General features: G+C 38.8%; 1 protein-coding gene across 1 annotated transcript in view; it reads right to left on the bottom strand.

Annotated features, from left to right (window-relative positions):
* Positions 1–5,211: 5,211 nt before the first annotated feature.
* LOC115782933 (cadherin-4-like) overlaps positions 5,212–14,555 on the bottom strand; it is a 267,755-nt gene continuing 258,411 nt past the window's right edge. The window contains exons 15-17 of the mRNA XM_030733471.1: positions 13,733–13,872; positions 13,482–13,646; positions 5,212–9,476 (exon numbers count right to left, since the gene is read on the bottom strand). Coding sequence (XP_030589331.1) covers positions 9,270–9,476; positions 13,482–13,646; positions 13,733–13,872 — 512 coding nt within the window. The 3' untranslated portion in view covers positions 5,212–9,269. The remainder of the gene's footprint in view (positions 9,477–13,481; positions 13,647–13,732; positions 13,873–14,555) is intronic.

Below are 14,555 nucleotides of genomic sequence, written 5' to 3'. Positions count from 1 at the left end.
TAAGTTAATTTTTCTTGTGCTGCAGCCTGGCATTGATTCCAGTGACAGCATGGAGATACTTGCTCAGTAATAAAAAAAAAAAAAAAAGATCCCATGACCAGTGTACATCAACAACACATCCCCTTTTCCTTTTCATCCCTGTGATGCGTTCATGGTGCAGATGTAAATAAAGGTTTGTAAGGCATGTACTTCAGCATCTACTGAACTACTGAAGTAGCGAGGGCAACATGTTTTACTGAGTGGGTAATTTAAAATGCAGTGTTTCAAATGACTCAACAAATTGTATTAGTTTCTCTGAGCATTGGAAGCCACTAAAAGAAAAAATCATCCATAACTCAAAATTTTTTGAGTTATGGATAGCCAAAAAACCCAATTTTTTCTCAGTGGCAGAAACAAGCTTCCATAGGTTGAACTGTCTGACTCTGGGGTGAATTTGCTGAGATGTCCATTCCTGGGAAGATTCGCACTTTCTTGAATGTTTTCCACTTGTGAATAATGTTTCTCACTGCAGAATGATGGACCTCAGACTGTTTTGGAAATGGCCTGATAACCTTTCACAGATTGATGTGCAGCAACGATTACATCTTTGAGCTCATTGCTGATGTTGTTCCTCCTTGGCAGGTGCTCACAGTTGCTTATGATTAATTAATCAAGCAGCACATGGCTAATACTTTCCCTCTTAATTCCTATGGACATAGTAAGGATGAACTTAGTTTTTTACACATAGCTTCTATGTTTTAGCTTAGTTTTTGTTAAATAAATAATGATACACTGCAATATGTCATGTTTTGTAGTTCATCTGGGGTTGTATTTACCTAATCTGGTAAGGACCAGATGATTTTATTGTCCTGACACATAAAACCTGAAGTTAGTAAGTCAACAAAGTGTAAGTTAACAAAGTTCAGTATCACAACTTTTAAATATGAAGTTTAAAAAGAGCCATCCAAGTGTTTTATGAAGATAAGTATGTTGGCAGGAATGTTAGGGCATTAATTACCTTAATTTATGATGCCATTAGTATAACTATATTGCTAGTATAAATTATGTCTAATTGGCCTATCACCAGGACTATGGTAGAACATCAAATAGCTCAAATTCAATTCAATTTTCTTTTTTTTGCAATAAATTTCCATTGTGATTCATGGAGACAGAGTTTTTTTAATCAAAGCATTCATGTTTCTGACAAACCTCTGAAGAATAATTGCAGAAGACATTTATAATGGTAGCCCTGTGACAGACTGATGACCTGACCAGGGTGTATCCTGCCTCTCACCCTATGACAGCTGGGATAGGCTCCAGCCCCCCCGCGACCCTGAACAGGATAAGCGAATGGATGAATTATGTACCAATTTGAGGCAATTTATTTGCTACCTTTACCGAGTAGATGGTTTCTTAGACTCATCACTAAATGCTGCCTTGGATTCTTCTATATTTGCTGCTTTCTTAGAAACAGTGTTTCAAAGCAATACACAAATGCTTTTTTCTTTTTCTTTTTAGGAGTAAATTAGTTTCCCAATATTTTTATGCCTATTTGCTGAACAAGAACCCTCGATGATTCATTTGTGCTTTTATGAAGTGTTCAGTTTTCCTTGTGGTGACCTGTAAGTCCAGCATACATGCACGCTGTTTTTAAAAGGTGCATTTCCTGTTGATGTCAGTCGCATTGATGTCATGAGATGCTGTGATCAGTGATGGGAAACACAGTACTTAATCTTGTCCTCATTTTTTTTTTTTTTTATGACGACAGTTTCCCTCTTGGCAACAGTTCAATTAGCAGTTTTGAGTGTGTCTACATGTACCTTAAATGAACTAGAGGACTGTAGCCAAAACAGAAACTGAACCAGATAGAGACTTTATATGTTCTTAATGAAAGAGGTTCAATCTTCTCTGTGGTTTCATGTCAAGTGTGTGAGAGAAGCTGCTGTTCCTTCAAGGTGGTTTTAAATAGAGAGAGATGGGAAAACACATATGTTGTTTATGAAGAGGAAAATGGAAGAAACAGCCTAACCAAACTCTCTCCAAAAGTTAACAGAAATCTACCTACTGTAACAGAACAAAACTAAACCAGGCACTTCATCTTGTTTGTTCGAGCTGTATAAAAAATAATCCACTGTTAAGTATGCAGCTGCACACAAACTGTAGAACTGGAAGGGAAAGAGTGGAAGTTATGAATTTAAAGTACCATAATTAAATAATTTTCGAGGGGTACTTGTGGGTGTTTTTGTATATATTACCTTTTGTTAAGTATGTATTACACATTATATCATTTTCTTTACTACTTTCAAAATCACAATTTGCTACTTGGATGGCACGGTGGTTAGCACTGTTGCTTCACAGCAAGAGAGTCCTGAGTTCAACTCCACTGGCTGACTGGGGATCCCTTGTTTGGAGCTCCCATGTTCTCCCTGTGCCTGCTCTGGTTTCCTCCTACAGTCCAAAAACATGCATTTTAGGTTAACTGGTGACTCCAAAATTGTAGGTGTGAATGTGAATAGTAGCCTGTAACATTATTACCTTAGCCCTCTGGCAACCTGTCTGAGGTATACCCTGCCTCTTGCTTTATGAGAGCTGGAACCACCCCCATGACCCTGGATTTGATAAATGAATAATGAATAATTTGCTGCTTGGTAGGCCTACAATTTAAATTACTACGTGAATCTTAATTTTTGTAGTCAGTAAGGCTATCTGATAGGAAACAAATCCATTAAAGCCATAACATACGAGCAAAACAGCTAAGGCAGTGTGTGATCAAGAGGCTGAATGCTTTTGCTTCAATCCTGTATGCTTAGTAGGATTTTCACTGTTGACCCACTTGTGTTTCAGTCAAACTTTAACAGTCCGTGTGAACTGGTTTCACACCTGACTTTGCACGCCTCTGTTGCCTCTCTTTGATCTTGGTTTTAGAAGAAAGTTTGAACAAAAGGTTCATTTTAGAAACTCAAGGAATCCAAAGTTTTCCATCTAGCTCTGCATTTCTTTGCTTAGTTTCACGCATGATTTTATTTCCATCTCTCTGGGTCTGTGCCTGTTGCTTTTTTTGTTACTTTATCTTTTATACCTAAGCATGCATATAATCTCACATATGAGTTAGGACTTAAAACAGATCACTTGTGTTTGTTCTGGCTGAATATTAACTGCGGTCTAACTCCTTTTGGAGTGTAATAAACACTAATATTTTAATAAGCAGCCATCCATGGTTAGTCTTGCATAACATTGTCTAAAACCACCCACTGCCCACAAAGTACTCTTGACTGCGTTGCAAAACTATTTGTGATATAAATGATAGTTTCTCTGTCTTTCATAAATTACCTCATATATTTTGATTATGTTAAATAGTAGTTGAAATTCCCAAACTTGAGCCTGAGCATTATTCTGATTTTATTCATGGCTATGGCCAACTTAGAATCCCCAGTTAACCTAACTGGCATGCCCAGGTACCCAGAGAGAACCCTCGCAGATGCAGAAAGACTCCAGCCTGGATCTGAATCCAGGTCCTTCTTGCTGTGCTGTGACGGTGCTAGCCAACGCACCACCATGCCACCCTGCTAGGTTTACTTATAGTTGATTAATTTTCATGACTAAACCAACACTGACAGGGAAGGACAAACCTTTGTGTTTTCACTTGCTACTGTTTTAGTAGAGGATTAAAAGAAATAGATTGCAACATGTTATTAGGTTATGTTACATATTCATATACAGAATAGTATCTATTATCTCAGCCAGGAGAGCTTGCAATCTTTGTGCAAGCCAAGCAAACCAGCTACCTGCATACTAAAGAGCAGATATCAGAGTGGGATCAGTCTTTTCATCTGACTCTTGGTAAAAAGGCAAATAAGGATATTTCCTGAAATGTTGAACTAATATGTGATAAGGTCTCTTTTAGTCAAGTGTAACATTATTACCTTTTAATCTCTTTCTAGACACGGGAAATGTGCTGACCGGCAAAACCTAGCTAAGGATGTAAAAACAAGTTACAGCTCTGATCTACATCGCTTGTAAACCACCCACATGTATAAACCCGAACAGGGTCAAAATTCAGCATGGGGGCAATTCTGATAATGTTGTGACTTCTGCCTGAAATAATTCATTCTGACTTACCTGTCAGAAAGTCAAATAAGTCAACCCGTCAGCACAGCAGCTTGACTGGTCGGAGAGCAGGAGCAGGTTTCAATTTACCATCAGTTTTCTTGCAGTTTGCAGAGAAGATTTGTGTGTTCATGAGTTGTTGTGTAAGCAGTGTATACCAGCAGGGTTTCTTCTGTGTGTGCTTTGGTGTGCTCTGACAGGTCAATCAATGAGGAGATGCAGTCTGCTCTTGGTTCATTGACCCACTGTGGAAAAAGAGAGCAAGTAAGGGTCATCTCATCCGGTTCCTCATGCTGCTATGACTGCTTGCATTGATTGCTAACTGATTTCTGTTTATATTTACAGGTTACCTCTGATCAGCCTTATACACTTCACTATTGCTGAATTTCTTTTACGGTGTAAATAATAATTACTTGAAGATGCGATGCCAGAAATAAAGGGAATTAAATGTATCTCTTTGTGTTTTTCCTTTCTGCATTTCATCTCCTTCAGCTGGGAAATATTTCATTATTTCACCTTGGAAGATGTCTCTGTCAGGCACAGCTGACAAATGAACAGCCTCTGTTGATCATTTCAGCTTAGGTTTTTTTTTTCTCAGTGCTGGCACTAAACCTAATTTGGAATACGACACTCAATCATCAACATATTAAAGGGATGCAAGGCAAGACACATCATCATTTTTAATTCTCTTTGATTCTGAGTCTAACATTGTGGAATTGTTTTGAGTATTTTTTTTTTTTTTTCAGAACTAGAAAGGGAACTTACATGCAAAGAACATATGGTGTTTGTGTGTTTAAAAATGTAATTTAATAAGTGAATGTACACACATCTGCTTCTTTTACAGGGCATAAAAAAAAGTGTTTAATATAGTTTACCGGAAAATAGAAACATTAAAGAATATGAGCATTATCATGTTTGGAGTAAATTATGCAGCTTTTCTATCCCCACAAACACGCCGACAATTTAATATTGTGAAAACAAATGCCTGAGTAATAGAAAAACTTTTCAGCGATATGAAAAATAGGGCTTCTTACATCACATTAGCACTTTAAAAATAAGATGACTATGAGGAATGGCAATGCTTGCAGGAATCAGCGGGTGACAAAGAAAAGACAAGAGGCAGTGTTCTTACAAGGAGGGGAAATTTTATTTATAACACATGGTGCTGACAGGGAATCTCCAGCTCAGCGTCTATATTACAAGGTTGATCTGCAAGGCTGCGCATGTACTGTACGGTATTTGGAAACCAAGATTGCAGTGGCACTATAAACACACGCTTGAAACAACAGACTCGGTCCCTTTTTTTTGTTGATTTTTTTCTCTCTTTTTTTTTTTTTTTTTTTTTTTTTTTTACAAAATGGTACAAACAACAATACAAAATATTTGTGCTGTTGACAATTTACAAAAAAAGTCTTTTGACTCAATAACTGTGCAATTATTTTTTCATAATTTTTTTTTCTCCTCCATTTGAAACTATGTGACTATGGTACAACCAGAATGCCTTCTGGACTGCAGCGCCTGTCATGCGGGCTGCAACACTTTTTGAAATGTAGTATGGTTACTGTAATAGAACTCATCTGTCCATTATAAAAAAGACACATGCAAAAAGCTCCAGTTGTACAGTTACAGTTTGGCTAACTTTGTCTCTTTAGCTTCAAGCAAATACTACATTATGTACACTTGGACTTGAATAGTATTAGGATAACTTTCATGAAACACTGCTGCTTGTCTTTGTGATTCTTGCCATTGCAGGACAAACGTTTGGCTTCTGTTGGAGCCTCCCATCATGGGTGTGTCTGTGGTCAGGCAGTGTCCAGAGTGAGACTAAATGTCCTTTAACTAAAACAGAAGTTGGGGTTGGACTGCAGCAGTGCAATATTTCTTCCTGTATTCTTGTTTGTTAATTCTTTCTCTCCCTTTAGTAGAGGAACATCAATAAAACAAGTGGACCAGGTATGTAACAAGTAATGGCCAAACACCCTTTCTTTCCCCTTATAAATTGCATTTAAATGGGGAGCCAAAACCTGACCCAATCCACTGATATATTTGCTGCTGTGTAATTGTGAGTCATTGACAAACATTCAGTATTGTAATGTCATCGTGTTATCTAAACAACACAGTTCTAAAGGTCAGTTATGTTGTGTAAAGTGGGGCTTTGTGTTACGACTGGCCCTGAATCTGGCCTGAATGTCCAATAAGAAAGTACGAGCGGTCCGTGAAGCACATCTTTATTCTGCAAACACTGGATGGCCATCAGTAAAGTTGCAGCTTTACTGCTGAATTAGAACAACGCTAAAAGGGCTCCTATATTATAGAACACTCACATATACAGTAAGGCCTAAAGGAGTGAGTGTGTACTAGTATAGACTGTACAAGTTGGTTTTAAGTGGAGCCTTTTTGCTAAAAATGAAGCAAAAGTTGAACAGCGACACGAGTATGGCTGTAAGCTCTTATAGAATCCTACAGATTCGTTTAAATGCACATGGCTTTTTGTGAAATATAATTTGCCAGGTATTTGACTGAAACAAAACTACGGAGAAAGGGAATGCAAAGACCACACAGAAACAGATAAATCATGTCATCAAATGTATAAAAATGTTCTGTATATACAACACATGTCAGAAATAATCACAAATAGCAGAAAGTAACAGCTGTGTTTATTTTGTGTAGATATTCTGGAGGGTGAGGAGCAGTCGGATAGATAAGAGCTTATCCAGCAGTAAGCTGGGGGAACCACTCAGTTTCTCATGTCTGAGCTGACAGCTGTGCTGAACATCACCGGTTTCAGGCTCTACAACGCAAGATTTGAGTTACAACTATCTCATTTTAAAGAGATTGTTACCCTGTGAGCTTTATTAATTATATATATATATATATAGATGTTCCTTTCCTTGTCCATAGTTAAATCATATTCCTCTTTTTATTTCTATTAAGTTTGCATAAAAAATACATTTATCTTGTCAGAAGTCAACTTCTATACATCCACTCTGAAAGCATACTTACTTTTGTCACATCATCATTTTTCATGATTATACTTAAAATGCTCTTTTGGCCATATTGTTTTTATCTGAGTAAATGAACAGTGAGCAGGTGAAAAAATGGCAGGAAAAAAAAAAGAGTAAGAGTGCAGAATCATTCTTGTCATGTCATCTGAAGATAACTGTTGAGATTTCTACCCAGTATTCATTATATTCTTAATTTATAGAAGAACTGGTCAATCCACACTAGCTACCACTGAGAAGCCTTTGAATGGGTGCTCAGAAGATAAGGAATGATTAAACCTTTCTATCCGTAGCCAGCGTCTGGTCCCTCTGTGAAATGTTTTGTGTATTTAAATAAAATAAAACACAGACCACCCCCCCACACCCCCAGTTCTCTTTACATTGCCCTGAAATATGATTATAAAAACCCGGGGTAGTGCTGCTCTTTCATTAAGTCACAACAAAACTGCCTTTCAAAATGTCTGTCTCATAGAAAACATTATTACTGAAGCTTTAGTTTTGCTTTTCTGCTTTGATAAAGTGCAGAATTTCTTATAGACTTTCCCTTTTACTAACTTCTTTTAAAAACCTCTTGAACTCAAAGCCAAAAATTTTAGGAGAAAATTTCAGATGAATGAAACGCTGCCTGAAAAGAGACAGATTGTGAAGGCACTAAGTCCCTGGCTGAGGCTCAATTCCCACAGTTTCTCTGACAGGGACCAGCACCAGAGTTTGTATATTAAAAGTTTGTTGAGAAACAACAGTGAGTCAACAGAAGGGAAAAAATAAAAAATAAAGAGCGAGGGAGACAGAGGGACTCAGAATGGGGCCTGGACAAGATCACTGTTCTGTAAGTAATGCTATCAGAGCTATTTGAAGTCATCTAGTAGCTTTTTTTCCCCTTCATAAAAGTACAGTTAATACCGTTTCTGTGACATTTCTACTGCACAATAACTGGAGCCATGTTGTTACCTTTGGATACATGCAGACCTCAAGTTATCTGAAAGGCAGACCTTCAAATGCATTTTCTGAAATAACCCTCATCTGTACTTCATACATAGTAACACTACAGAGGTAACACATGTGACTTCAAACAATCTTCAAATTTAGTAACAAGCCATATCAAGTTTTAGCTGCAAACACAGAGAGCTCAAAACAAACACAGCTGCTATTGAAGCCACGATAAACAAGGACACATAATGCATTTCTTCTCTAAGACAGTCCCGTTATGTATTTTTGTGATTTAATCAATCACATTCAAGTTGGCTGTGATCTAGGAGCACAGATATGCCTGACTTGAAAAGTTAATGATTTGTCTGTAAGTTACAGACACACTGTAGGCCTATGTACAGTATGTCTACATAAAGCGCCCTCATTGGCCAGTCACCACTCCTCTGAACTGACATCTCCCGCAGTACAACGGGAGAAATGACAAGGGAGGTTTGAATTAAAGGGTCGGGGGTCATATGGGGGCGTGTAAGCCCAGAAAATGGCAACCAATCCTGAGTTAGCGGGAGTCTGCTAAAATACGCACCACTGAAGGCACTTTTTTAAACAACAGTGCTTCTGTTCTAAGTAATTCAAGTTCAAGAAAGAATAAACAAGGGCCCTTCGCGCAGGAAGGCCTTTCATATCGATGTTCTTTTTCTCCTTTTCTTTCCTTTTGTTTGCCTCAGACAAAGCAAGCAGCTCAACCTAAAGCTTCTTCAGAGAGTCGGGCGGGGCTGACAGCAAGGGAAAAGTGATAACCCTCAGGAATGGGGAACAGGTTGAATAGAAGGGGAGTGAGGATAAAAATAATAATTAAAAAAAGGCTACACAAATATAAGTAAAAAAAAAAAATCTGACAAAACTAAAACCTACATCTACAATAAAACATTCAAATAAAACAAAAGCACAATAGTGTGAAAATACGAGAGAAGCCTGAAAATCTGAGCTTCCATTTCAGTCATAGACAGGCTTAGAGCAGGAGACGGTTGAGAACAGCACCCGAAACTGACTCATGGCACTGGTCCTCTGTGGTGGGTAATTCGATTGGTTGGTTGGTCAGTCCGTTGGTCAGTGTGAACATGTGTTCAATAAGGATGTAACAGCCCCTTGTTTTAGGGGTCAGAGCATGGCAGGCCAGCTGACGGGACAAGGGTGTGTGTGTGTGTGTGTGTGTGTGTGTGTCTGTGTGTGTACATGTGTGACTGGGCAAATTTAATCATCATCCCCTCCTCCGTACATGTCAGCCAGCTTCTTAAATCGGGGGCCCCAGTCGTTGAGGTAGTCATAGTCCTGGTCTCCTGTGCTGGAGGAGTTGAGCGTGCTGACAGAGCCGGCGGTGGAGCCGCTACCCTCGTAGTCAAACACCAGCAAGGAGTCATATGGAGGGGCTGTGGGGTCGTTGTCTGCTGCTCGCAGTCCCTGAAGAGGACAGGAAAGAGGAGAGGTCAGTTGTTACACTGTTGCAATATTTTAGGTGATTAGTAATGTTGAGTAATATTTCATATAACCATTAAACTCACCCCTGTATGTGAACTGAACCTTAATGAAAAGAATGCCCTCATTTATAGTATTTTTGTATATACACTGTGGTATTATATAATTAAATTAATATCAGCCTGGTCAAGATGCTGTGAATATTACCTACTATATATGTGGGCGTCTTTAATCTATAGCCATTCTTAATATTCTACAAAATCATCTTTACGTCTAAGCAAAACTTCAATATATTCTGCTATCAAACACGACTTTATTACATCACTTTATACATTATTAACGTCTCTTTTTTCTCACATACAAGGTCTTGAAAAATCAGGCTTCATAGTACTTTATCACCCCAATTGAGCACTTTGCTCCCAGACTGATGGCCTGTTTGTGGTTCCTGGGGTATTTGAAAGTAGAATGGGAAGCAGAGCTTTCAGCTTTCAAGCCCCTCTTCTGTGGAACTGGCCTAGGTTGTTGGGGAGTTCCCATGATGCGCTGAGTATTTTCTTTTTTACTCAACTCTTTTCACCCTTTTTATACACTACTCTGCATTTAATCATTAGTTATTATTATTAATCTCTGGTCCTCTTCCATACCATGTCTTTTGTTCTGTTCAAAGCAGATGGCTCCCCATCTCTGAGCCTGGTTCTGCTGGAGGTTTCTTCCTGTTAAAAGAGAGTTTTTCCTTCCCAGTGTCGCCAAGTGCTTGCTCATAGGGGGTTGTTTTGATTTTTGGGTTTTCTCTGTATTAATGTATGGTCTTTACCTTAAGATATAAGGTGCCTTAAATCAACTGTTTGTTGTGATTTTGTGCTATGTAAATAAGATTGAACTGAATTGAAATTTTACAGAGATTTCTACTGTCATATAATACTTTTTATATCTCTATATTTAACTATTTTAACCAGATTGCAGCTGGATAGTTTTGTTGTAGTGTCACCTTTGAAGCAGCAGGGCAGGAGTTCAAATTGCCCTCAGGAACAAGACCTGGACGCTGCGTGGATTAAGAATCAGATGTTGAGAAACCAGAATACAAAGGGGTGAAGTTACCTGAAGGCAGGATGGCAGACATATGGGAAAACTGCAAGTACTTGGGTATTATAGGCCAATGGGCCTCCAATACCTCCAGGGGGTAAGACGGCAGAGAAGCCCTCAACATGTATGCCCTACCAGTCATCAGAAATATAGTAGATAAGAGCCATGATGCAAGATGAAACACAGCACAGAGGCTGTGATAATGGCAGCACAAGCACCAGATCCATAGACAGGACCAAAGGTGCAGAGATGCCTCTGGCAAAGTTCAGCACAACAGTGCAAGCTCGGTCAGTTTACAGGAACATCTTTGCTGCACACTAATTAGACACATTGAGGACAACAGAGCAAATACCCTGTAAAACTTCAGTTTTCAGAAGAACAAGCAGATTCTAAATAAATCAGTGGACAAGAATCAGGAGAGGGCAGTTGTGATAGATGTGGCAATCCCAGCTGACAGTAACATCCGCAAGCAGAAACACAAGAAGATAGAGAACAAAAGAGCATCTGAAGAACGGTGAAGAGAAGATGAAGTCCAAAATGCCCCCCAGTGGGAATAGGACATCGGCTCCAACAGATTCACAACATCTAAGGTCTGACTAGAAGAGTTCAGTCCCAGGAACTGTGCAGGACCTTCACACTGTATAACATCAGTTTTACCTTTGTTGAGGGGTTATTTTCAGCATTGATCTGTTTGGTTTAAGATCTTACATGCCACGGTGCATTGAAAACTATAAGAAAAGTGAAAAGAACTTTTCTTAACGATTTATTGGTTGTTTTTAGAAATACTTTTAGAGATAAAATTGAAACTGTTGATTGCTGACTCTGGCTGGATGGTAGACTCACTTTAAAAACCATGTGGAACATCTTCCAAGAAAATTAGAGATGAAGAATGTATTTTTATATAGAAAGAAATCGTGTTTCTCATTCACACGTTATAAGATCGATGTTCAATCCACAATTCTGTCTGGGTATGATTATGTAATATTATTTGCATGCTTCTAGATCCACCTTGAAACCTCTCAATTCTGTGTATCACAGTGCATTATGATTCATCTGAGGCGATTCTTTTTTTACTCACCATTGTATCTTCTATGAAAACTCGTGCTGGTGCTCCCTACCAAATCGAAGAGAGCAGCGCTGTATGATGTTTATTTACAAGGCTCTACTGCAAAGATTGCCTGCTTACCGCCGCTCCTTGATTGAATTTAAACACGGTACTTACAATGTATGATTGCAGGACATTTTAACATTATCTGTACCTCTTGTTCACACTCAACATGGAAAAACTGGATTTAAATACTTTCCTGCCTATAAATGGAATGAGCTACAAAAAAACTATGAAGCTGCATTCTCTGATTTCACTGGAACATTTTAAAGGGTTGTATTTGTCTGTCTGTGTGTGTTTTTTTTTAACATGTTTTTCTTCACTTGTGATCATGTATAATGTGTGCTTTTATTGTGTAGCTGTCTGTGTCAGTTTTTGAATGTTTTTTGTATGCGGGTCTCCCTTGAAAAAGAGATCTTGATCTCAATGAGACTACCTGTTTAAATAAAGCCAGTTCTTTTGTTAAATATTACTGGTTGCAATATCTGGAGAAAGTTTGCTGCATCCTAAAGGACTCATCTCATCCTGCCCATCAGCTGTTTGAATGTCTATCCTCAGGCAAACTTTATAGATCCATCAAAACACACGCTACATAGTTTTTATCCCGGATCCATCATCGCGCTGAACTCTGCTCTGAAATCACACACACTATAAATCAATAACAGGTCAAATCTATCAACACCTGGTGCAATACTATATTTTCTTACACAAGTGCGATATTTTTATAGAACTACTGTGGCCATTTTTTAACTCGGGAACTGTGTATGTATAACTGTGTGTCCTTTGATGGTTAAGTGTGCTAATCTGCCTTTTATATATATCCCAGTTCCATTTTTATGTAATGTGCAGAATTTTGTTGTGTTTTATTTTTACACATTGACAACAAAGGAATCTTGAATCTTCAACATGTACAGTGGGTGTGGAACTTTTCTTGCTAATAACAGGCCAAAAGTTACTGAACCTCGGCCACAACATTATCAATAACAATGACAAGTGAAGTGAAGAAAGGAAAGAACCCATGTCCTAACATGCAACCTTAGACAGGCGATTTTATTGTAATGACTGATCTGTGAATACAAATACAAAACTCAGGAGCTCTTTGTTCCAGTGTGTGATCATTCTTTTTTATCAATACTTTGACACAGTTTTATAAATAAGATATGACGGGGTCATGTTCATGTTTTCTGGCAAGGCACGATTCTTTGCTCGCTTCCAAGAATGATAAATTGGGGCCATCGACCCAAAGGTTACGTAGGTGAAGACGATGAACTTCATCCAGTTCAGTCACATAATGAGAGATGCTACGGACAGAAACCTAAAAAGCTTCAACCCCTGTGGGCACAGTGCATGGCAGAAACGCCATGTGTTTGCATTGTTTGTGTTTAACCAGAGTGCTGAAACGAGATCAGGTGAGTACATGTGTAAGAGACAGAGAGACAGTCAAGGCTGGATGGATCAAAGCTGAACAGCTGCCAACACCTCTCGAGTGTGAACGTGTTGTCACAAGTTTGTCAATCAGCATTTTCTCGCATCAGTGTGCCAACGAGCTGTGTGTGTGTGGACAGTGCTCATTTGTGTGTGCGTGTGCGTGTGTAAATTTACCCAGCACAGTGAGAGTAGTTGTAACATAAAGCAAAACTTGTTCCCATCATCGTGGTGGAGTTTACACTTTGAACAGCTTCCAGAAATAAGTAATCACTTTAAGTTATCAGACATATGGAAAGTGAAAGTGAGGGGTCAAAAAATTTAATGACAGTGGAGCCACTGTGCATGCAAAAGGTAATGTGTGTGTTTAAATCTACCTCATGGATGAAGTCCCCGATGTCTCCAGGGTGGGGCACAACAGGTCTGATGGGATACTGGGACTCGGGGATGATGGGACGTTCATCCACCCTGCGGACACCAGGTGGCTTGCTGATGATGTGCTCCAAGGAGTCAGGTTGCTGCAGCTGGCTTAAGTCATAGTCCTGCACAATGGGCAGAGAAATGTAAGTAAATTCTGAAACAGAAAGCATGTACTTTATCTGTGTGAGTGCATCTCTCAGGCTCTCACTTGGTCCTCTTCTCCTCCTCCCTCTTCATCATACTTAAGGATGTTGTCCCTGACATCATCTTCAGGGTCAATAAGCAGTTGCTTTGTCTGCCTCTCCTTCTCTCTGCGCTTGATCCACACCACAAACAACAGCACCATGCCTGCAATGATACACGCATAAATATGAAAAACCTTCCAGGTATGTTGCAACAACCTGCAAAAAAAACAAACCAAAAACCCGACAATCAGGAAACACTTTATGCCCTACTTAAACAATACAAGCAAGGTTGTATTTAAGCACAGCAGTGCTAAAAGCTGAAGATGGGACGCTAAAATGCAGATTTTAAACATTTATAGTGTTTATTACATTTACCATGTTAGTGTAGGACTTGGAATGGTAACATTTAATTAAATGCTGGTTTTACTGATACATCCTGAGCAAGGTTTTTCCAATTTTTCTTAACGGATAAAAGTCCATCAAGAACAAACAACCTAAGCTTGTGTTCACATGACAAACTGCAACGTACAATGACACAGCTATTCCAACACAAAACCGCTTAGGGAGCAGCATGGTGGATGAATGGGCCCAGCAGGCAGGTGGCTGCTACTCATAATTTATTTCCTCCAAACAGGCCCTTTAACCACAGTCACAGTAACCTTTCCATACTTTATCATACCACACATGTTTCAGTAATATGAATCATGATGCACAAGCTCTCTTTATTATTGAGTTTTACTTTTTATCCTCATGTTTTTATTTTCTTTTTAGTCTTATCTATCTATTTAGATTTGTGGTTATTTTATATCATTCATCTGTGTGATCTCTGTATGCCATCACTGAAAA

The sequence above is a fragment of the Archocentrus centrarchus genome, chromosome 7 (genome assembly GCF_007364275.1).
Source record: "Archocentrus centrarchus isolate MPI-CPG fArcCen1 chromosome 7, fArcCen1, whole genome shotgun sequence".
In the NCBI taxonomy this organism is placed as follows: Eukaryota; Metazoa; Chordata; class Actinopteri; order Cichliformes; family Cichlidae; genus Archocentrus; species Archocentrus centrarchus.
The sequence above is the reverse complement of the archived record's forward strand: the minus strand, read 5'-3'. Positions and strand labels throughout refer to the sequence as shown.